The sequence below is a fragment of the Girardinichthys multiradiatus genome, chromosome 5, assembly GCF_021462225.1.
Source record: "Girardinichthys multiradiatus isolate DD_20200921_A chromosome 5, DD_fGirMul_XY1, whole genome shotgun sequence".
NCBI lineage: Eukaryota > Metazoa > Chordata > Actinopteri > Cyprinodontiformes > Goodeidae > Girardinichthys > Girardinichthys multiradiatus.
This window is the reverse complement of record NC_061798.1, coordinates 29,006,455-29,028,181: the sequence shown is the minus strand read 5'-3', so window position 1 is coordinate 29,028,181 and position 21,727 is coordinate 29,006,455. Positions and strand designations below refer to the sequence as shown.

The window sequence follows — 21,727 nt, the reverse complement described above, 5'->3', positions numbered from 1 at the left end:
AATGGTTTACTGACCATGGTATCACTGTGCTCAATTGGCCTGCCAACTCTCCTGACCTGAACCCCATAGAGAATCTGTGGGATATTGTGAAGAGAACGTTGAGAGACTCAAGACCCAACACTCTGGATGAGCTAAAGGCCGCTATCGAAGCATCCTGGGCCTCCATAAGACCTCAGCAGTGCCACAGGCTGATTGCCTCCATGCCACGCCGCATTGAAGCAGTCATTTCTGCAAAAGGATTCCCGACCAAGTATTGAGTGCATAACTGTACATGATTATTTGAAGGTTGACGTTTTTTGTATTAAAAACACTTTTCTTTTATTGGTTGGATGAAATATGCAAATTTTGTGAGATAGGAATTTTGGGATTTTATGAGCTGTATGCCAAAATCATCCGTATTAAGACAATAAAAGACCTGAAATATTTCAGTTAGTGTGCAATGAATCTAAAATATATGAATGTTAAATTTTCATCATGACATTATGGAAAATAATGAACTTTATCACAATATGCTAATATTTTGAGAAGGACCTGTATATCCATCCCTGTCTCCCAGTTCCCTCCTTCCTGGGTGGTATGATAGCTGCATGTCCCCATGCTGTCAATGCTTGTGTATGATTGCTTGAATCAATGAATATGGCACTTTCAGGTATGAAGAAATTGCACCCAAGGATGAACCAGACATGGTAAGGTAAGGTAAGGTAAGGTAAGGTAAGGTAAGTTTATTTATAGAGCGCTTCTCAGTAACAAGACATTCAAAGCGCTGTACATGAGGAAGAACAATTACAATACAATTACAAAGAAAATAAACACAGATACAGACAAAGAAAAACAAATCAAATGACCCTTATATTCTTTGGGAGTAATAATAATTAATAATCCTTCCAAGTTTATGGAGGTTCACGATTCTCTTCCTGATATCTTGCCTAATTTCTTTACATGTTTTAGTGATGTCACATGACGAAGCAGTTTGTTTCTGATGCAGCCATAAAAAACATCCCCAGGTGTGCCTCCGTTTAAGTCAAATGTTGTGAATTAAGCAATCAGAAGCTATTAAAGAAATGAAATCATCATCTATTATTTCTCATTTTGTTTAAAGGCGTAATAATGTTCGTAATGTTAGTTTATGTACACATGTAAACATCTTCCTTTATCTAAAAAGTTGCTTTCCCTCATTAGTCCAATATTTATCAAGAAGAAATAATTTTGGTAATCATAACTTCTTTTCTCTGACCTGTCTGCTGTGGTTTCAATTATGCTGTTTGTTCACTTATGTTCTCTAACAAACTTGTTAGTTAACAAACTTGCTAGTAAACCCTGCTAACTAGGTTACTTTTAAAGAAGTTTGGTCAAACTGGATTTTATTAGGTAGAATCAGTTTAAAAGGGACTAGGTACAAATGTGTTCAAAACACTGTCAATATTTTCCTTCCATTTCACAGTTATGTTTTTGGGTTGTTGTCGTCGTCTTCCGCTTCATCTGGGACCGGGTCGCGGGGGCAGCAGACTCAGTAGAAACACCCAGACGTCCCTCTCCCCAGACACCTCCTCCAGCTCCTCCAGGGGGAGCCCAAGGCGTTCCCAGGCCAGCTGAGAGACATAGTCCCTCCAGCGTGTCCTGGGCCGTCCCCCTGGGCCTCCTCCCGGTGGGACGTGCCTGGAACACCTCCCGAGGAAGGCGTCCAGGAGGCATCCGGTATAGATGCCCGAGCCACCTCGGCCTTTCCCCAAATTAGTGCTAAAAACTCCAATCTTACTTTATTACTACTTAGAGAATAAGATATTTTTGTAACAAAACAAAATGACAGCTATTTAAGATGCAGTTGTTTCCTGAATGCAAAAATGTTTTCTTTACACATCAGAGTTGAATGTACATAGTAAATTAAGAAATAAGATGCCAATAAATTGGTGGAATGCATGCAACAAACAGTTTTTACTCACTGTGAAAGTCTCAGCAAGATCAATAGAAAACAATTAATTCACTTTACTTTAAGAATAGTAATATTCAAAGAAAGGTGCCTGGTGTTAGCTCCACCCACAAATAGGTATTTTCTGTTGCTTAACGACAACTAAATCTGCAGTCACTCCTGAGGGTGTTAGTACTTTTACGGCGTCAACATTTTGTAACCTAGAGTTAAGAGAATTTTTTTTGAGGAACCAGATAAATGAGAGAATGGTAGCTGTAAGACAAGCTTGTCAAAGTGATCAGGTTACATTTTTGAAATGGTCCCCAAGGCTCTAGAGAGGTGTGGAAGTGATTGCAAAATTCAGTTTCAGACCAACAGGAGTTAAATAGTTTTTCTCTGGCACATAATAATTTCTTATTTATTATTAATTGACTTTATTAAGAGACTGCAATTATTGCATTACGTTTTTGGGAATCTGTGGCTCTCTGCTGTTATGGCATGTAATGCGAAGTCTTTGCACAATATATTATTTTGTGCATTTGCGTCACCATCTCCACAGTTCATAAACCTGCAGATTTACGAAAAAGTCATAAACTAATTTGCAATGCTTAAATTAAATGGCTATATATGAACTCTAACTTTTAAGTGTTTACCAGAAATGTAAACACTTAAAAAAATGAAAAAAGGGCAATTTCACTGTTTTTTGCCCTTTTGATCCTTTCAACTTTATTTTTAGACTGGACCAGGTGTTTCTGAACATTGAAATTCCTGTTTTGGAATTTAGTAAAAATGAAGCAATCGGTTATCACAGATTGTGATTTAAAGGACTTGGATTTATCTATGTCTAGGAGAATCTAGTTCAGATTTTTTTTAAATAATGTAGACTTTGGCAGATTAATTTTTTTCTAGATGTGGAACCCCTGCCAGAAATAGTCCTTTACCATGTCGCTAAAACAAGAGCCAGCTTCAGCCCTTTGATGCTCTATCATTTGTGGGTGAAAACAGATAATAAAACCCATAAATACTATTCATTTTTGGAATTAAGTATTTATAAAAAATACATGAAAAAACTCAATGATTTGTATGAAGTTTGGAATTTTGAAATGTAAAATTTGTAGAAACTTTTGAATACAGTAAACAAGCTCTAATGATCATAAACCAGTGTGTAAATGAGGTAAAAACATTGGTTAACATTGGTGCAAAAAGCACTTTTAGAAACTGTAAGAACTACAAGTCCAGTGTGAGAACAAAGTGCTCGTTTTGGAAACATAGAGAACAGTGAGTTACTTAAGATTGGATGGAGCTTGGTCATTTAGAACCTGTTATGTGCGAATAAGTATTTTAATTCTTTATTTAACAGGAAGCTGGAGAGAGGACACAAAATTAGATGAATATGTCTTCTCCTTTAAATAACATCTTTGGCTACAGCATATGATTAGCTAAAGATTTTTGTTGGGACATAGCGGTTATAAGGTACTATGATAGTATAATACTTGGACTATTGATTCTACATCACCATGGGAAAGGATATTTGGTAATGTGATGTAACTGTAAGAAAGCTATTCCAGAAAAACTTATCTTATATGAAAGTTTAGGAACAACATACCTCCAAGCTTCCTCATACTGTGGGCTAAGCACTGAACCCTGTGGTACACCATACTTGATTTACATGGAAGATCTATTATTAACACAGACAATCTGACATTTGACTGACAAATATGATCTAAAACAGAGTAATGCTGTTTCTTTGATCTCTACATGTTCAACCCCGCGTAACAAATTACTGTCGTCAACAGTTTAAAATGCAGAAATTGTACAGTGCCTTGCGAAAGTATTCGGCCCCCTTGAACTTTCAACCTGTTGCCACATTTCAGGCTTCAAACATAAAGAAATAAAATTCAAATTTTTTGTGAAGAATCAACAACAAGTGGGACACAATCGTGAAGTGGAATGAAATTTATTGGATGTGTCAAACTTTTTAACAAATAAAAAACTGAAAAGTGGGGCGTGCAATATTATTCGGCCCCCTTGCATTAATACTTTGTAGTGCCACCCTTTGCTGCAATTACAGCTGCAAGTCTTGGGGTTTGTCTCTATCAGTTTTGCACATCGAGAGACTGAAATTCTTGCCCATTCTTCCTTGCAAAACAGCTCGAGCTCAGTGAGGTCGGATGGAGAGCGTTCGTGAACAGCAGTCTTCAGCTCTTTCCACAGATTCTTGATTGGATTCAGGTCTGAACTTTGACTTGGCCATTCCAACACCTGGATACGTTTATTTGTGAACCATTCCATTGTAGATTTGGCTTCATGTTTTGGATCATTGTCTTGTTGGAAGATAAATCTCCGTCCCAGTCTCAGGTCTCTTGCAGACTCCAACAGGTTTTCTTCCAGAATGGTCCTGTATTTGGCCCCATCCATCTTCCCATCAATTTTGACCATCTTCACTGTCCCTGCTGACGAAAAGTAGGCCCAAACCATGATGCTGTCACCACCATGTTTGACAATGGGGATGTTGTGTTCAGGGTGATGAGCTGTGTTGCTTTTATGCCGAACATATCGTTTTGCATTGTGGCCAAACAGTTCAATTTTGGTTTCATCTGACCAGAGCACCTTCTTCCACATGTTTGGTGTGTCTCCCAGGTGGCTTGTGGCAACTGCCGCCTGGACCTGCCGGACCTGCCTGGTGTGTTCCTTGGTCTTCATGATGCTTTGAACAGAACCCTGAGACTATCACAAAGCAGGTGCATTTATACGGAGACTTGATTACACACAGGTGGATTCTATTTATCATCATCAGTCATTTGGGACAACATTGGATCATTCAGAGATCCTCACTGAACTTCTGGAGTGAGTTTGCTGCACTGAAAGTAAAGGAGCCAAATAATATTGCATGCCCCACTTTTCAGTTTTTTATTTGTTAAAAAAGTTTGACTCATCCAATAAATTTCATTTCACTTTATGATTGCGCCCCACTTGGTGTTGATTCTTCACAAAACATTTGAATTTTATATCTTTATGTTTGAAGCCTGAAATGTGGCAAGAGGTTGAAATGTTCAAGGGGGCCAAATACTTTCGCAAGGCACTGTATCTAACAGCCCATAAAATATCGTTAGTAGCTTCTGCCAGAGCTGTTTAGATGCTATGATGGTGTTAAGGACCTAACTGAAATTTCTTAAACACATTATTTCAGTGGATGATCACACATCCACCGATGTTGATCTTCATGCATTAGGAAATGGCTATCCAAGAATTTAGCCATTTCAACAGTCAGAGCAATAATTACAAAGGATTAAAACTACTAAAACTAAAAGCCAAAACTGGAGGAGGACCAAATTTACCTTCTTACCACACACAGTTAGCAAGAATGGAACAAAACCTTTCCAAAGTTTGCTATTTTTTAGCTGCATCAAAAATATAAACTTGTGGAGTTTTCTAACATTTACTAGGACTTTACTTAGAACTATATGCTTTGGTCAGATGAGTTTGAGAATGATTTTCAGCAACAAAAATTTTCCAGGTAGGTTTGGTGTGAAACAAATAGTGAATATGTGGAAAAACACCTCAAGCCTATTTTTAGGTATGGTGGATAATCTGTGTTGCTGTGGGTCAGCTTCTCTTCCACAGGCCGTGGAAACCTTGTTAAGAGTGTATGGCATCACAAAGTCTTTGAAAAACCAGGGTATTTTAAATAAAAAAATAAATAAAAAAACTAGTATACTCCTGGACAAAAATATGAAAATGGGCCATCGTTGGGTCATTCAGCTGGATAATGATGTTAGTCAAATCCACAGAGAAATGGTTTGATGGACACAAAATGAATGGCCATCACAGGTTTGTTGCAGAATGTCTGTAAATATATTTTTAAAATATTGAGCCAAAGTAAAATGTGGAATCACAAGTTTGACTTGAAAAGATAGGAATCAGACCCTACGCCCTACCCTAGGAATCAGGAATCAGACTCTACGCCCAAGGTTTGCATAGCAGAGTGTTGGGTATTATCTTTTCAGCTGCATTCCTCCCTTCATGTAAACTTCCGGGCCCTTCCCTCTTTGCTCTTTGTGACAGCTATATAACCAGAGAGGTCCAGTGATGCTTTGCACTGCAGATCATCTCCAGTTATTCTTGCAAGTTCAGATCCAGACTCTCCAAGATGTCTTTCACTTCCAGACCCTACAGCCAGAGGTTCGTCGGCCAGAAGACCATGAGTGTCTATGGTGGCGCAGGGGGTTATGACACCCGCATCTCCACACCGCTGATTGGCCACTCATACTACTCATCAAGAGGTTTAGACTTCACCGACGGGCTTGACCTCCACGTTGATGCCAACGAGAAGGCTATGCTTCAGAACCTGAATGACCGTCTGGCCTCCTACATTCAGAAGGTGCATTCAATGGCGAAGGAGAACGAACGTCTGGATAGGCAGATCAGTGAGTGGTACATGAGTAAAACTGTGATCACCCATGAGTACAGTGCCTACTTGGCCACCATCGCAAACCTGCAGGATAAGGTAAGAGGAAAACATCCAGAAGGTTGCATCACAACATGATCTCCTTCAGAAATGTACAGGTTTTTCAGTATCTGTATCTTTATATTAAATGAAAAAAAAATAAGAGCTAGGGTGTGTTTTTACTGATTTTTTTCATCCTCAGATCCGAGCTGCCTCCACTTCCAACGCTAAGATCTACTTGGAGATTGACAATTCAAAACTGGCCACTGAGGACTTTAAAATGAAGTGAGTTTTTCTCTAAGTGTTTGTTCCCCTGCTACTGTTGTAATATTTCACTCATGCATCAGAGCTTGAACTCTTGCCTAACTGCAAACTTCTTCTTGTGATGTGGCCCACAAACATCTCTGACCTGTTCGGCCCTTCTTTGTGAAATCTTCTCAGGTATGAGAACGAGCTAAGCATGAGGCATGCTGTAGACAGTGACATCGCTGGACTGAGGAAGGTGCTGGATGATCTCAATCTGAACAGAATGGATCTGGAGAGTCAGTACGAGTCCCTGAAGGACGAGCTCATCTTCTTGAAGAAGAACCATGAAGAGGTAAGGCTGCAAAGAAAATCAAGAACCCCAGAAAGAGCAAGAAGTTTAACAGCTTTAACATTTACTGATGTGACAGCATGTCATTGCATTCATGTTTCAGCACACCTGAATCAAAACAATGGCTCATTACCAGGCCTCTGCTAAACGTGATGACATATTAAGGAGGTGATTCAACCATTTGATTCAGGTGTGTTGCATCTGGAAGTTGGATGATGGGAGCTCTAAAGGAGTGGAGCTGGAGACCCCTGGTCTACACCCTGTTTAAAGACAACAGACCAAAACTGAGAAGTATTCAGGTTCATGTGTGATAAGTTATTTGAGTTCTCCATTATCCATTTTTTCAGCAGCTATCAGCTGAATAATCAAATTGTTTCACTCAAACTTTTCTGTCTATTATGTGCTAACCAAATTACACATAAACTGATAAAAGAGAAGAAATACCATATTAGTTTAAGCAAACAGATTTGGCTTCTCCCAGGAGGTGAACCCCTCCTCTTTCTCTCTTTGCATTTCTGTGCGTTCTTCTCCTCCTCCATTAGCTCATTGCTGTTGTTTGTCCAACCCATAACATTAATATGCCTTACTGAAATGTTGCTCCTGCAGGAAATGACTCTGCTGAAGACCCAGATGGGTTGCCAGGTTAACGTGGAGGTTGACGGTCCTTCTCCTATAGACCTGAACCTGGTCATGAATGAGATCAGGGAGAACTATGAGGCTCTTATTGCCAAGAAACGCAAGGAGCTGGAGTTGTGGTATCAGAACAAGGTGAGACATGAATTTACATTTCTTAGTCTTACAAGAACTTATCAAGAAGCGACTGAAGTAGTAATAATTGTAAATGTTGTGTTTCTGCCCAGATTACAGTGGTGGAGAAGGATGCAGAAGTACATTCAACCAGTCTAGAGGCTTCTCGCCTTGAGATTAAAGAACTGAAGAGCACCCTGCAGACACTTCAGATTGAACAGCAGTCCCATCTGAGCATGGTATGTCTAACCTCTATGACACCCACATATGGACCTTTAGATGTCCCATATCAGCCCATGGTGTAGAAAACTGAAATTCAGCATGCATAAAGTCTTCATTAATTAATTTATTGATTTCCTTAATATAACCAAGTCTGTCCCATTGAGATCACAGATACAACGCAGTAGTAAAAATCACACCTAAAAACATGTGCACAAAATTAGCTTAGCCTCCGAAGTTTTCACCAGAGCTGAACATTTATTCTGGGATACAAAGTTTTGCAGATAAAGTACACATTTTCCCAGGCATCGGGTGCTAAAAACCCCAAAATTCCTTTTTTCAGTTCTTATTCTTGAAACTACTTTTTTTAAAATCTGCACTAAATGAAGATTGTGTCTTCATTGTTTTCCTACCAAAAGGGATGGTAACTAAGAAGGAAAAGCTTTCTGTATAAACTCATCCCAGCGACTGAGGCAAAAAGCAAATAATTTACATTTTTAAGGCAGACAATGATGAGGAGGAAATGTGCCTCACGATATACAATATCCATCATGCAAAAACAACAAGTCAATGCATTTGTTTACAGCAGGGGTGCCCATGTCCAGTCCACCAAGAGCTGCTATCCTGGAGCTTTTAGATGCATCCTTTCTCCAACACTGATTCATTCAGGTGATTACATGTGGCTCACTACCAGGCTCTGCAGAGTGACTTCAGAGTGAATGACTCAAGGCTGATGAGGGAATTTATTCATATGAGGTATGTGTGTTGGTGCAGGAATGCATCTAAAAGTTGCAGGGTGGTAGTACTAGAGAGCTGAACTTGGGCACTCCTGATCTACAATACATCTCCACAGTCAATAACAGGCAAAAAGGTTGATCCTACTAGTTTCACTTCTGCATAAAAAGAAAAGAAAATCTCTTTTCTGATAAAAATCATGATGCAATCATCATTTTTAAAGCATAATTAATGCACTTCTTAAAAATCTTAAACATATATGAAACACCTACAATTTTGATGACAACTCTTCATTAAAACTTTCTCAGTCAGGGCAGACTTTATTTTTCTGTACTGAAAAAGTACTGAAGAAGTTTTATTTTCTCTACATTTAAAACAGGTTGTAGGTAACAAAGCTGTGCTTTTACACTGTCAAAAATATGTTTGGTGTGGAGCAAACAATTACAGAGTCATAACTATGGAACTGAAAAAGCTTGGATTGGAATAGTTTGTCATGGGTTATTCATAAATGAAAAAAACAATAATACGCCAAGAATAAACCATTGAAACTCCATTATGATTTGAAGACAATAAGCAAACATGCCAACATGTAAAGATAGTAAACCAACGTTTTTATTAACATTATATCTTCACAGTCAACAGCAGGCAAAAATATTTTATTTTAATTTAATTTTTACTTTTCCAAGAAAAATGCAAATTTTATTTATGCACTAAAATCCTAATAAGAACTTAAGTAGAATAGGTAGAGACATTTCATGTTGTTTTTGGTAGCTACATTGGCAAACCTTTGTATGCACCAATGTCAACTCGGTCTAAAAAGACAGACGGATGCAATATGCAACATTTTTACATAAGTTATAAAACTCGCACAGTTTTTTTTGTGACAAAGTTAGTTGATGATGCAAGTTTCCATTAGGGTATGTTGCATTGTATTGTTAGTTGCAATGAGTAACAGCAGCTGTTAAAATATTATTGCATACACCAACACATCATTTAACTTATCTTTCCATTTTGTACCCTCTACAACAGAAATCATCGCTAGAGGCAACTCTGCGGGAAGTTCATGAACGCTACTCAACAAAACTAGTAGGTCTCCAGTCGATGGTCACAGGCCTGCAAGCTCAGATGACACTTCTCACCACCAGCATCAATGAAAACAACTTGAAGTACGGCACGCTTCTGGACCTCAAGACCCGTCTGGAGGCAGAAATTGTGGAGTACAGGAGGCTGCTCGATGGGGAGGATGACAGGTGAGAGCGGGAAAATATGCATTATTATGCAAAAATGCAATATTAACTAATATTACAGATAATGAGAACAATGTCAGTAAAATGAGAATTTAACTAAATGTGAACTTTTTTTAATTCTTTTCTAATGGCAGCTCCAAAACAGGTAATAACCATTTCTTCCTCTCAGTTTTATTAAAATATCATAGTTAAGTGGAATATAAAGTAATAATGAATCATATTTCTCCACTTTTTTCAGTGATTACAAAGGTCATCACTGTGCAGGAGACATTTGTGGATGGAAAAAAGGTTGAGTCCTCCACAATCAAGAGTTAATGTGGATGTGAATCAGATCAAGTAAAACGAATTTGAGAGAAACAACAAAATTCAATAAAGATCTTGCAGAATTAATGTTCCATGTGTATTTGTTAGACACATAAAAAAACAACATAAACAACATAGAAGGATTATTTCACTCGTTATTTTAACCCCTCTGTCTGTACAATTATAAACAAAGCTTTGTGCACCGCAACAAATCTTTGTGTAGTGTCACATTCAGGATAAAGACTGGTCAGCTCTGCACTCTTGTCACTCTTTTTAGGGGACCGCTCTTGAGGCCTTGGACTTACTCACTAATTGACTAAAGAAAAAACAAAAGAAAAATAATTTTGGCAAAGGCCCTCTGTGCTCATTTTAAAAGACTGACCTCATGTATGCATACATTTTCTCTATGTACTGCAGTTCCCTCCTAAAACAAGTTCATCTTATAATAATTAGGGTATTTGGATAATTGATCCTAAAGCAGTGATGTGCTGTGACATCTGGGGTCAGTTAGTAGAGCTGGGGTCATGTAGGCAAACAAAAAGTCCTGTCAATTAGTATTTATATGTGACCACCAAAAAGAACAGGCATAGAATCATACTTTGAGACTTGAGTGCATACTTGACCTATTATTGTTTGCTTATATTAATATGCAAACATCAGATTTATCTTGAAAACCTGGTCAAAATGATCGGAATCACACATGAAAATGACAAAATAACAATCACAGCCACATCTCAGAATACGGTCTTTGAAAAAGAGGAAGTAAGTGCAGAGAATGGGATGATTGAGATGCATGGCCAATAGAAGTACACTCTGCAGAGCTCTATTTAAATATGCATCATCTCCTCTTCTTCTTAACTGATACCATCTACATATAATCAGAGAATTTATCAGCATACCTGCAGCCATGGAGACATTTCACCATATGCATCGCTAAAAGCAGATAAATTCATGCACATACACCATACTGACAAAAGTATTTGCTTGTCTGCTTTCATGTACACATGAACTTGAACGAGAACTCTTTCTAAATCCATAGAGTTTAATATATCAGCCCAGCCTTTGCCATAATAGGTTCAGCTATTTTTGAATTCTGAAGATACCTTCCACAAGGTTTAGGACTGTGTTTATAAGAATATAATGGACATTGTTTTGTGAACTGGTGCACAGACATTTTGGAACAGAAAGGGACCATCCCCTAACTGTTCCCACAAAATTTGGAGTAGAAACATTTCCAAAATATCTTAAAATGCTGAGGCTCTAAGAGTTTGTTTGAATTGAACCAAGGAGCTGAGCCCAACTTCCTCCTCTTCACCAAACTCTACACCAGACATGATGCAGTCAGGTAAGTGCTGTTCTCCTGCCAAACCCAGACTGGTCCACTGGATTGCCAGGCAGAGAAGCCTGATCTTTACTTCAGAGAGCATGTGTCTACTGGAGTCATTAAAAGAAGGCCTAGCTGTTCTTCTCATTTTTAAAGTACATGCAAAGATACGTCTGCACCTAAAATAGGTGGGGAAAATCTATTTTCCTCAATGAAATCCTCAGATCTTACTCCTAAAATTTTGAGGAGTGCCTCCTCAGGTCAGGACCTGGCGTGAGAGGACCACCATGACCTATAGCAAAGAGAGACACATATTGCTTGCATCTGCTGGTCTTTATTGATGTGTTTGTACCAGCATGTGTTTAATGCAATCTGCATCGTGAATCTAGTGCAGAAATGAAGCAGTTACTTCATGTATTGAAGGGAAAAAGAAATGTAGGAATTTGCACAATTTCATAGACAGAGCCAGTCACAATAAATTTAATTATAAAAAATTTTAGTTTTTCAGTATCTCGATTCAATTAGTGAAACACATTATATAGATTAATTACATAAGGTCTAATGTTTTCATGCCCTTATTTCTGTTAACTATGATGAGGTTTTGCTCAAAGCTCATGAAAACATAACATTTAAGGTTAGAAAATTACATCAGACAAATCGAATTTCTTTTTTTCACAACAATGTGAGCTTAATGAAATGCATGTTTAATACCTGCTTAAAGATTGTTATTTTTTAAAGGTACTTTTAATCTGACAAACAAGCCTCATCGGAACGCATAATGTAATATATTGAATATTACTGTATTTCCCCTACAGGATTGACAGTAACTCCTGAGGGTGTTTTTGTACTTTAGGAGATTCAGGTAGAATTTTATTACCTCAAGCAGGGAAAAAAAAAAGAAAACAATGAAACATAGAAAGTTGTGTTACAAGTTTGCCATGATAATAAAGTTAGATGACTGAAGTGTGCTTGAGGCTTTAGAGAGAGTGAATGTCAAACCTTCATTCTAATTTAAATGTCAATCATTTCTACCAAGTTTTGGCATTAAATTACAGTTTTGAGATGTAATCATAAACCGCAATAGTGTACATTTTCCATAAGAAATGGAATAGGGGTGGTTTGAATACCTTTAGGTATTAATTTAATTTCATTACGATGCTCAGATCTATATAACACGAAATCTTTCACATATTGTGGTGTCAGGTGTCCTCTCCTGTGCTGTAGGAGCCGAACATTTTGGAAATAAAAAGAACATTCTAGGAACTTCAGTTTGGCCTCACCCTGTTCATCAGTTTGACATCTGACTGAAATAGAAATGATTACATAGGAAGAATAGCAAAGCATCCTGGATATGTTGTGCCACAACACGAAGGGGACTTAATCTTTCCAGACAAATATCTAGAGCAATAAAATATAATTTAGAATAACATCTAACAATCTTCATTGTGAGCTGTATTAAAGAAATCACACATTTTACCATAAACGTCTCAAATAGCAAAACAATTTTAATAAAATCTGAGAAATTAATTTACTGTGATTAAGCCTCTAACAGCTTATTTTTAATGGATCTTAGGTGTATATGGCATTGTGTATGGTTTATTGTGTGACTGGGGATCTTGCAAAGACAGTCCTTCAGCTGGTCTAAAATATCAAAACTGTTTCATTAGTAAAAACATTAGAACATTGGATTAAAAAGATATTCTAGGATTGGCATCTTTACATCTAAAGATAAATAGTTAAAATTATTCAACTTCCATTGGAAATTAGAATTATTGGTAGAATATATAAACTAGTAGCTATGTACAATAAACAATTCAAGCAAAATAGTTAAATAGTGTAAGATAACTATTACAGGTGGTTTTAGCAATTCATACTAAACCTACCACTTTTAATGTCTACTGCAATCTCAAAATGATCTTATGGAGTATGATTTTCTTGCTCATAAGCCTGCAGATTCTTTCAGCTAAAAGCTAACATCTGCACACTTGTATTTAGACAATAACATCTATATCACTTGCATGTTTAATATTTGTTAATATTTTTCTAAACGTTAACGAGCAAATATCTTTGTCTCTGATTTGTTGAAATCAGTGAGGCCACTATTTGCTTATTATCACTGCAATAAGCGAGAGCTAATGAGCGCTGCACACACCACTACTGGGGCCGATAACTTTATTACAGTTTCTCAGACTAAACTCCAGAGAAGATTTTAGTCCTTTTTATTAGATTCTTTTAAATCTTAAAGAATATCAATGTGAGAACATTAATTTAGCTAAATGTTCACATCTAGGTGCTGGTGTGATGCTTGTATCCTCACAACACATATGCCATATATATGTTTAGCAGTTACATCCTTTGCAGTAGAAGTCCACATGGGGTCATTAAAAATATCAGGCTGGTACACCGAAATCAAAACCAGTGACTGACTTAAAAATACTGTGATGTTGTACTATTACTATATAATAGGAACTCACATAGATCGTTTGTCTTTTGTTTTGTTTTTACACATTTATATTTCTGACTGACTAGAAATTAGCATTTAAGGTTTCACAGTCTACATGTAGCAGTTCTTGACATAACAAAACCCACAGAATAATGTCTTTGAGGAGTGCATGGATTCATTTCTCCTGTTCAGAGCATCCAGGATAATCCTTGCATCTCTAGAACACTTTTCAGCACTGCAAAAAACCAAATAATAAACATAAAAGGTTCCTAAACATGTATGTTAGCTCCTGCTAATGAGCAATGAGTACCAACTGCACCTTTAGCTAATAGTACTGCCAAGCCTAAAAGTCTAAGTAGTTTGCATTTATCTTTTCAGCAGCATTCCTCCCTTCTTCTAAACTTCCAGGCCCTTCCCTCTTTGCTCTTTGTGACAGGTATATAACCAGAGAGGTCCAGTGATGCTTTGTACTGCAGATCATCTCCAGTTATCCTTGCTGGTTCAGATTCAGACTCTCCAAGATGTCTATGTCTATATTGACCTCCACGTTGATGCCAACGAGAAGGCTATGCTTCAGATCCTGAATGACCGTCTGGCCTCCTACATTCAGAAGGTGCATTCAATGAAGAAGGAGAACGAACGTCTGGATAAGCAGATCAGTGAGTGGTACATGAGCAAAACTGTGATCACCCATGAGTACAGTGCCTACTTGGCCACCATCGCAAACCTGCAGGATAAGGTAAGAGGAAAACATCCAGAAGGTTGCATCACAACATGATCTCTTTCAGAAACTTACAGGTTTTTCAGTATCTGTATCTTTATATTAAATGGAAAAAAAATAAAAGCTAGGTTGTGTTTTTACAGATTTTTTTCACCCTCAGATCCGAGCTGCCTCCACTTCCAACGCTAAGATCTACTTGGAGATTGACAATTCAAAACTGGCCGCTGAGGACTTTAAAATGAAGTGAGTTTGTTCCCCTGCTACTGTTGTAATATTTCACTCATGCATCACATTGTGAACTCATGCCTAACTGTAAATTTCTTCTCGTAATGAGGCCCTGAAACCTCTCTTACCTGTTTCAGCGCTTCCTTGTAAAACCTTTTCAGGTATGAGCACGAGCTAAGCATGACGATGGCTGTAGAGGGTGACATCGCTGGACTGAGGAGAATATTTGACAATCTTTATCTGACCAGAAAGGATCTAGAGAATCACTACGAGTCCCTGAAGGAGGAGCTCATCACGTTGAAGAAGAACCACGAGGAGGTAAAAGAAAATTGAGAGGCATTGACAAAACCCTGTTTGGCCACACCAGGTCTGCACAGAAACTACTCTCTCTTTTGTGATTAATGAAACTGGGTTCAAGATCCATTCATATTATTAGTAGCTGCTCTTTACAAAATAAAGCTAAAGTGTGACATCGTCTTCTGTTGTGCACTAAGCATACTGCGCACGACTTCCTTCTTGCCCCCTGTAAAACAGAAGAAATGTTAGGTTAAATGAAAAGCTCTGCTACATTAGGCTTTTTTCAGTACTGCCACCTTCTCTCTTTTCGTTTCTGTGCATTGTCCTCTTACTTCATTAGCTCATTGCTGTTGTTTGTCCAACACAGACACCAAGACATGTATCCCACAGTTACAAAAACCTACCACGCAATACAGTACAGCAGCAATTTACTCAATTAGAGTAAAGAAAGAAAATGAAGGGACTGAAACATCACCCTTTACCCCCTGCAGGAAATGGGTATGCAGAAGACCATGATGGCCGGCCAGGTTAACGTGGAGGTGGACGCTCCTTCTCCTGTAGACCTGAACCAGATCATGACAGAGATCAAAGAGCACTACGAGGGTGTTATTACCAAGAACCACAGGGACCTCGAGGTGTGGTACCAGAACTAGGTCAGACGCTAGTAACAGTTCTGACAATTTGACTCAGTTTCACTGGAATCTAATAAAATTTATTAGATTTATAAGATTTATTAGGTTGACGGTCCTTCTCCTATAGACCTGAACCTGGTCATGAATGAGATCAGGGAGAACTATGAGGCTCTTATTGCCAAGAAACGCAAGGAGCTGGAGTTGTGGTATCAGAACAAGGTGAGACATGAATTTACATTTCTTAGTCTTACAAGAACTTATCAAGAAGCGACTGAAGTAGTAATAATTGTAAATGTTGTGTTTCTGCCCAGATTACAGTGGTGGAGAAGGAAGCAGAAGTACGTTCAACCAGTCTAGAGGCTTCTCGTCTTGAGATTAAAGAACTGAAGAGCATCCTGCAGACACTTCAGATTGAACAGCAGTCCCATCTGAGTATGGTATGTCTACCCCCCTTACTTGTCATATGTTTACACCAACACATCATCCAGTTTATCTTTTCATGCACAAAACATTTAAAAAATAACGCACAATTTCTGTACAACAGAAATCATCTCTAGAGGCAACTCTGCGAGAGACTCAGGAACGCTATTCAGCACAGCTGGCAGGTCTCCAGTCCATGGTCACAGGCCTGGAAGCTCAGATGACACTTCTCACCGCCAGCATCAATGAAAACAACCTGAAGTACGGCACACTTCTGGACCTCAAGACCCGTCTGGAGGCAGAAATTGTGGAGTACAGGAGGCTGCTCGATGGGGAGGATGACAGGTGAGAGCTGGTGAAGATGCATATAAACTAATATTACAGATAATAAGAACATTATGAGTACAATGAGAATTAACTAAACGTGAACTAATGTTTCTTTTCATTCCTATTCAGGGGCAGCTCAAAACAAGGCAAGAAACCGTTATGTTTTCAACAATATGAAAATATTATTCTTTTGTGGAAATATTAATAAATCTTATTTCTCCACTTTTTTCAGTGATTACAAAGACCGTTGTTGTGCGGGAGACGGATGTGGATGGAAAAAAGGTTGACTCCTCTAAGCGTTGATGTGGATCAGACCAAGAAAAAAAAAACAAAGGAACTGAATTCAAAGAAACAGGAGTCAGCAAAGTTCAATAAAGACTCTTCAGTGAAACTGATGTTTCCTTTGTGTCTGTCTGTCTAGTTGAAACAAGATATTTAAATACACCTTAAAAAAGACAACATTAAACCAGAATCTTAGTTCACATATTAACATTTCATGTTTGTCAAGACTTCCTAAATTATTTACATTTGTAAGAATAATAGGAAAGGAGTTGTTGATAAGTGTATTTAACGTTCTTCACATTCAGAGGTTCACATACATTTCCTTAGTGTTTTGATCCAGCTTCAGCTTCCTGACTGATGTCTTGAGCATAATGTACTTTCTTAATGTCATCTATTTTGCAATGTGCACCAGTCCTTCCTGCTCCAAAACAAATATACAACATTATGCTGCCACCCCATACTTCCAAGTTGGGGTGTTGTTCACAGGCTTGCAATGTTTGGGCTTTTTCCTCCAAAAGTAACAATGGTTATTATGGCCAAACTGTTTTATCAGACCACAGAAGATGTCTGCAAAATGAAGATATTTCCTCTTAGTGCATTTGTAAACTAATTTGGATTTTTATGTTGCTTTTGGAGTATTGTCTGCTTCAGCCAGCATCTTCAGAAGGTTTTTGTCTTTTGCTCTTGAACACATTTTGTATCCAAACGTGTTCACCTCTGGGAGGCAGAACCCATCTCCTCTATGATTGGTGTCATGGCAGACTATTCAAAAGCTGTTTATATAGCATTGTTTGAACAGATAAATGTGGCTCCTTCAGGCATTAGAAAATTGTCTCTGAGGGTGAACTAGATCTGTGGAGGTCCACAATTCTCTTCCTGATGGTTTGGCTGATTTCATTTAATTTTCCAATGATGTCACATAATGAAGCAATGAGTTTGAGGTGTGCCCTTGAAATGAAGGTGGTTCTTGGATTGTTTCCGTACTTATTTACCAGTTTGTTTACTCTTTTTCGATAGTCTAGGTCTTGACTAATTAATGTGAAATGTGAACCAGCTTGTTACATCTACTCAATGCTCATTTCCTAACGACAAGCATGAGAACAAAAGGTCTACTTTTTTATTTTTGCTCCACTGTTTAAATATCTAGCATTTCTTCCTCAGCTGCTGCTTGATGCCATAATTTGTCAGCAGCAGAGTGCAAATACCCATACATGTATCTCTGTGAATGTCTCAATAACAGAAGGAACAAGAAGTACTTGACCCTGTTCAACTTTGTGCTAAATGTCCAATGTTGAGTTTTGCAGATTTCGTTGTGCCTTTTAAAAACTATTCTCAAGGTAAATGACCAAGGGAGAAAATGAGAAAAATTTGAAAAGACTTTAGAGTTAGTGCGATTGAGTGAATGTGGCCCTGTGTACAGCGCTTCAATTCATTGCTGAGTGGTCGGTATGACTGGAAAACCGCAATATAAATGGAGTCCATTTACCATTTATTCGCCAGGACACTGAAGCAAACCAATCTCTCTGACTTCCTCTAAGAGCCCAAATAAATCAACTATTTGCAGGTGAGGAGCCAGGGAGAATCCAGGAGGGAGCCTTGAAGGAAGAAGCAGAGAGCCAGGTTAGACCAAAAACTTTGGTTAAACAAGGTAAATGCATAAAGCAAGACAAGGAGGGCTAGAGGTACCACTATGGTTGACACTCAGGCGTCAAATGACTGGCAGCCAGCTCCTCTTAAGCTCCAGTGATGAGGTTGATGAAGCCGATTAGATTCAGATGAGCAGGAACTCACCAGGGCAGCACTGCCCACCATAGTACCCTGCAGCTCCAGGAGAGGGAGGGAGAGAGCACCCAGAACACCACCGGATCCCTGACACTAATAGGTTGGGTTGGTGTGTTGGGGAAATTCTTTTGTCTTGCCACTCCTCTAAAGAGGCAAGATTTGACAAGTACAGCTCTCACCTGAGTTTTTGGCTGCCTCTGATCAACGCTCTCCTTCCCTAGCCAGCCAGGTTAGGGGGAGAACCATTTCTTGGTAGGACTGAAGTAGCACAATACCCTTTTCATTTTCAGATAGTGGATTGAACAGCATTCTCAAAGTTTAAGGTTACTTTATTTGTACCCGTAAGGAGATATGGTTCAAAATACACTTACACACAAACTGGAAAAAACCCAACAACAAACAAAACATCTCGACATAACCAGAACCATAAATTACAGCAATGCTGAAAATGCTCAAAACTCAAGAATCAAGATAAATATGCAGTCCATTAAGGGTGTCTGTGTCATTCCAGCTTGTGCATTTCAATATCAGCAGTAGGAACAAGGCTGCTTTAAAACTGCTCTGTGAGATGTTTACATTTTGAAAAAATTTAGTTTTAACCTAATCCATCTTTAAACCTCCCCAAACCTTTCTCCTTGACCTATCTGCTGCTTTGTGTTGGTCCATCCTATAAAATCCAGATAAAACACAATCTCTGCTTGTCTGTGCTTGTATTGTGACAAAATGTGAAAAAGTTCCAGACGTTTCAACCCTGTAATTGACTGTAATAATGAGTTGGGATACGCCAGGTGTGTAAACTGCCTAAACAATAAAGTTTCTGATGGTTTTTAGAACATGCAGTTTCATCAGCGGATGAAGGCCTTCACAGAACAGCTAGATTTATACTGAGATGAAATGATCTGGTTATGAATTAGGGGACCTCAGATGCCAACTAGTTGCATTGGTTTTTTTAGGGTTATCAGATTAAATGTGTCTGAATATAAAGCCATGACCATACGTTTCATATTTTTTAGTGTTGCAAACCATGGATCAGTTCAACTTTACAACTATGCACTACATTCTTTTGGTCTATCACATATAATCCTGATATAATACTCGATATTTGTGGTTGTAATTGGGCAGAATGTTAAAAACTTCAAGGGAAATGAATAGCTTTACAAATCACTGTGAATTTAGCACTTCCTGACCACTGTTGTGCTCTGAAAGTGCAACAAAAAGACAATTTTTGATCTGTTAAAAAAAAATCTAAATTTAGATACATACTTAACAACAAGAAGAAATAAAGTGATCAATTTATTTATCACTAGATGGTGCACTTTAGCCAAAAATCTCAACTATGCAGTCCAGAACTCCCTATGACAGTAGGGGTGTGGCTATGGGACAGTTGCATTTCTAGAAATGTGTGCATTTTTAATACAGTTTCTATAAAGCCCCTTCTTTACCTTTGCACACAGGTCCTTTGTACATTTAACACAAACGTGTACAACATATGTTTAACTGCAACAAACATAATTCCTAAGGTATTTCAAATATTTCTACAAAGAAGGCAGCCTTGTTTTCTGTAGATGTTATAGTCGGACCAGCCAAAAACAGAGCAGATTAACTATTAAGTCTTGCAGGCCTGAAGATTTCCTCTGCAATTTATCTTGATCAACTGCACTTTGGGAAAGAACCGTCATACATCAACATGGTTTTATTTATTCATGCAACAGTGCGTGAAGGACTAGAAAATAAGTTAAAATGCACGTGAATTTAATAGCAGTGAATGTTTGCAGAGACCGGCTCTACATGGAACCAGCACACAAACAGAATCAAACATACCTCCCAACTCATACAACCTTACCAGCCCAGGTCTCAGCACATTTTAGCATGCATGTTGAGTCAATACTTCAGTGCAGGATATTTGTCTGAGACATTGCACGTTGGGAGGATACTGTTCAGTGGAGAGCATTTGGGCAGGACGTGGTAATGTGTGTGGAAGGGTGTGGTGTATTCACACGAGGCTCTAAAGGATTGTGTGGCTACCAACAGGTTCACATTGGTGAGTCAGAGTTTCTGCTTTGTTGGCAAATCATTTTTTACAAGAAGGGAGGCCATTAAGCAAAGAAAACCTATGTGGTGCCTCACTAAAAGTCAAATAACTTTGAAACTGATTGACAGAAAACTCACAGACTCTTTCTACACTGCAGGTGTGGTCAAATATCCAGGGCCACTGAGGCAAGAGGGCTACTCTTACTCTATAATTTAAAGCACAAGTTACAAAGAGATGTTAAACGTCTAATAAACAGATTTCAAAAACATGAAATACAAGGCGAGAAAACAGCAGTAAGCTCTACTTTTACTTGACACTGGAACTGGAAGAGGCGCTGTGGAGAAATTGTACTGGAATGTTCTATAAAGTAAAGTTTAGCGTGAAACTGCACCGAGTTGGCTCACTGATGAGCCCATGTCTGTAAGGTGTCGGCACTGGGCAGAAATTCCCATGCACATACAGATATTTTGACTTTTTATATAGCAAAGCGGCCTACATCTTTTATAAATGGCCTGTGAGATCCAGCTGACCGGCACTGGATCAGAGCTGACTTCTAATCACTGGATTTGATTGGAAAATAATGTACCTGCCTGCATCTCCTTTAGGCCACTCATCATGTTGAAAGACAATATCAGGGTGCTGTCTCAGAAGGGTTATGGACCTGGAGGCAAAATTAGGTTTCCCAGTGTCATTACCAGATTACCTGATCTGTTGTTATACACTCTGGTTCTCCACAACATTAGCAAGATTTACCTTCCAGTGACCCTAACCCTAACTCTAACCCAACCCAGTGATGCTCCTTCCATGTCCTAAAGTTACTGCACCACTACAAACAAACTGTCCTGGTGCGAATGACAGTCGACCCTATTTCGGTGAAGTGGTAAACCGGCTGAGGTTAGTTGATAATGCCCTGTGTTTAAAAATAGGTTTGTTCTAAAGGTTCAGAACCTGTGTCTTTGTGGCAGATTTCCTGGGGTTTTGTAATGCTTGATGCACAAAATGACTAGATCAGAAGTACACATTGTTTCCAACATCAGGCTACT

At 38.5% G+C, this 21,727-nt stretch overlaps 2 protein-coding genes across 2 annotated transcripts; both read left to right on the top strand.

The window, feature by feature from the left end:
• Positions 1-5,998: 5,998 nt before the first annotated feature.
• LOC124869007 (keratin, type I cytoskeletal 50 kDa-like) lies at positions 5,999-10,286 on the top strand. Its single transcript, XM_047366709.1, has 8 exons — positions 5,999-6,413; positions 6,556-6,638; positions 6,795-6,951; positions 7,555-7,716; positions 7,809-7,934; positions 9,679-9,899; positions 10,031-10,041; positions 10,135-10,286. The coding sequence occupies exons 1-8, from the start codon at positions 6,057-6,059 to the stop codon at positions 10,209-10,211; spliced, it is 1,194 nt and encodes a 397-aa protein (XP_047222665.1). The 5' UTR covers positions 5,999-6,056; the 3' UTR covers positions 10,212-10,286.
• A 134-nt stretch (positions 10,287-10,420) lies between these two features.
• LOC124869008 (keratin, type I cytoskeletal 13-like) lies at positions 10,421-16,979 on the top strand. Its single transcript, XM_047366710.1, has 9 exons — positions 10,421-14,705; positions 14,848-14,930; positions 15,074-15,230; positions 15,701-15,748; positions 15,947-16,060; positions 16,153-16,278; positions 16,386-16,606; positions 16,718-16,734; positions 16,821-16,979. Exons 1-9 carry the CDS (start codon positions 14,427-14,429, stop codon positions 16,889-16,891), a joined length of 1,116 nt encoding a protein of 371 aa, XP_047222666.1. The 5' UTR covers positions 10,421-14,426; the 3' UTR covers positions 16,892-16,979.
• The last annotated feature ends 4,748 nt before the right edge of the window (positions 16,980-21,727 follow it).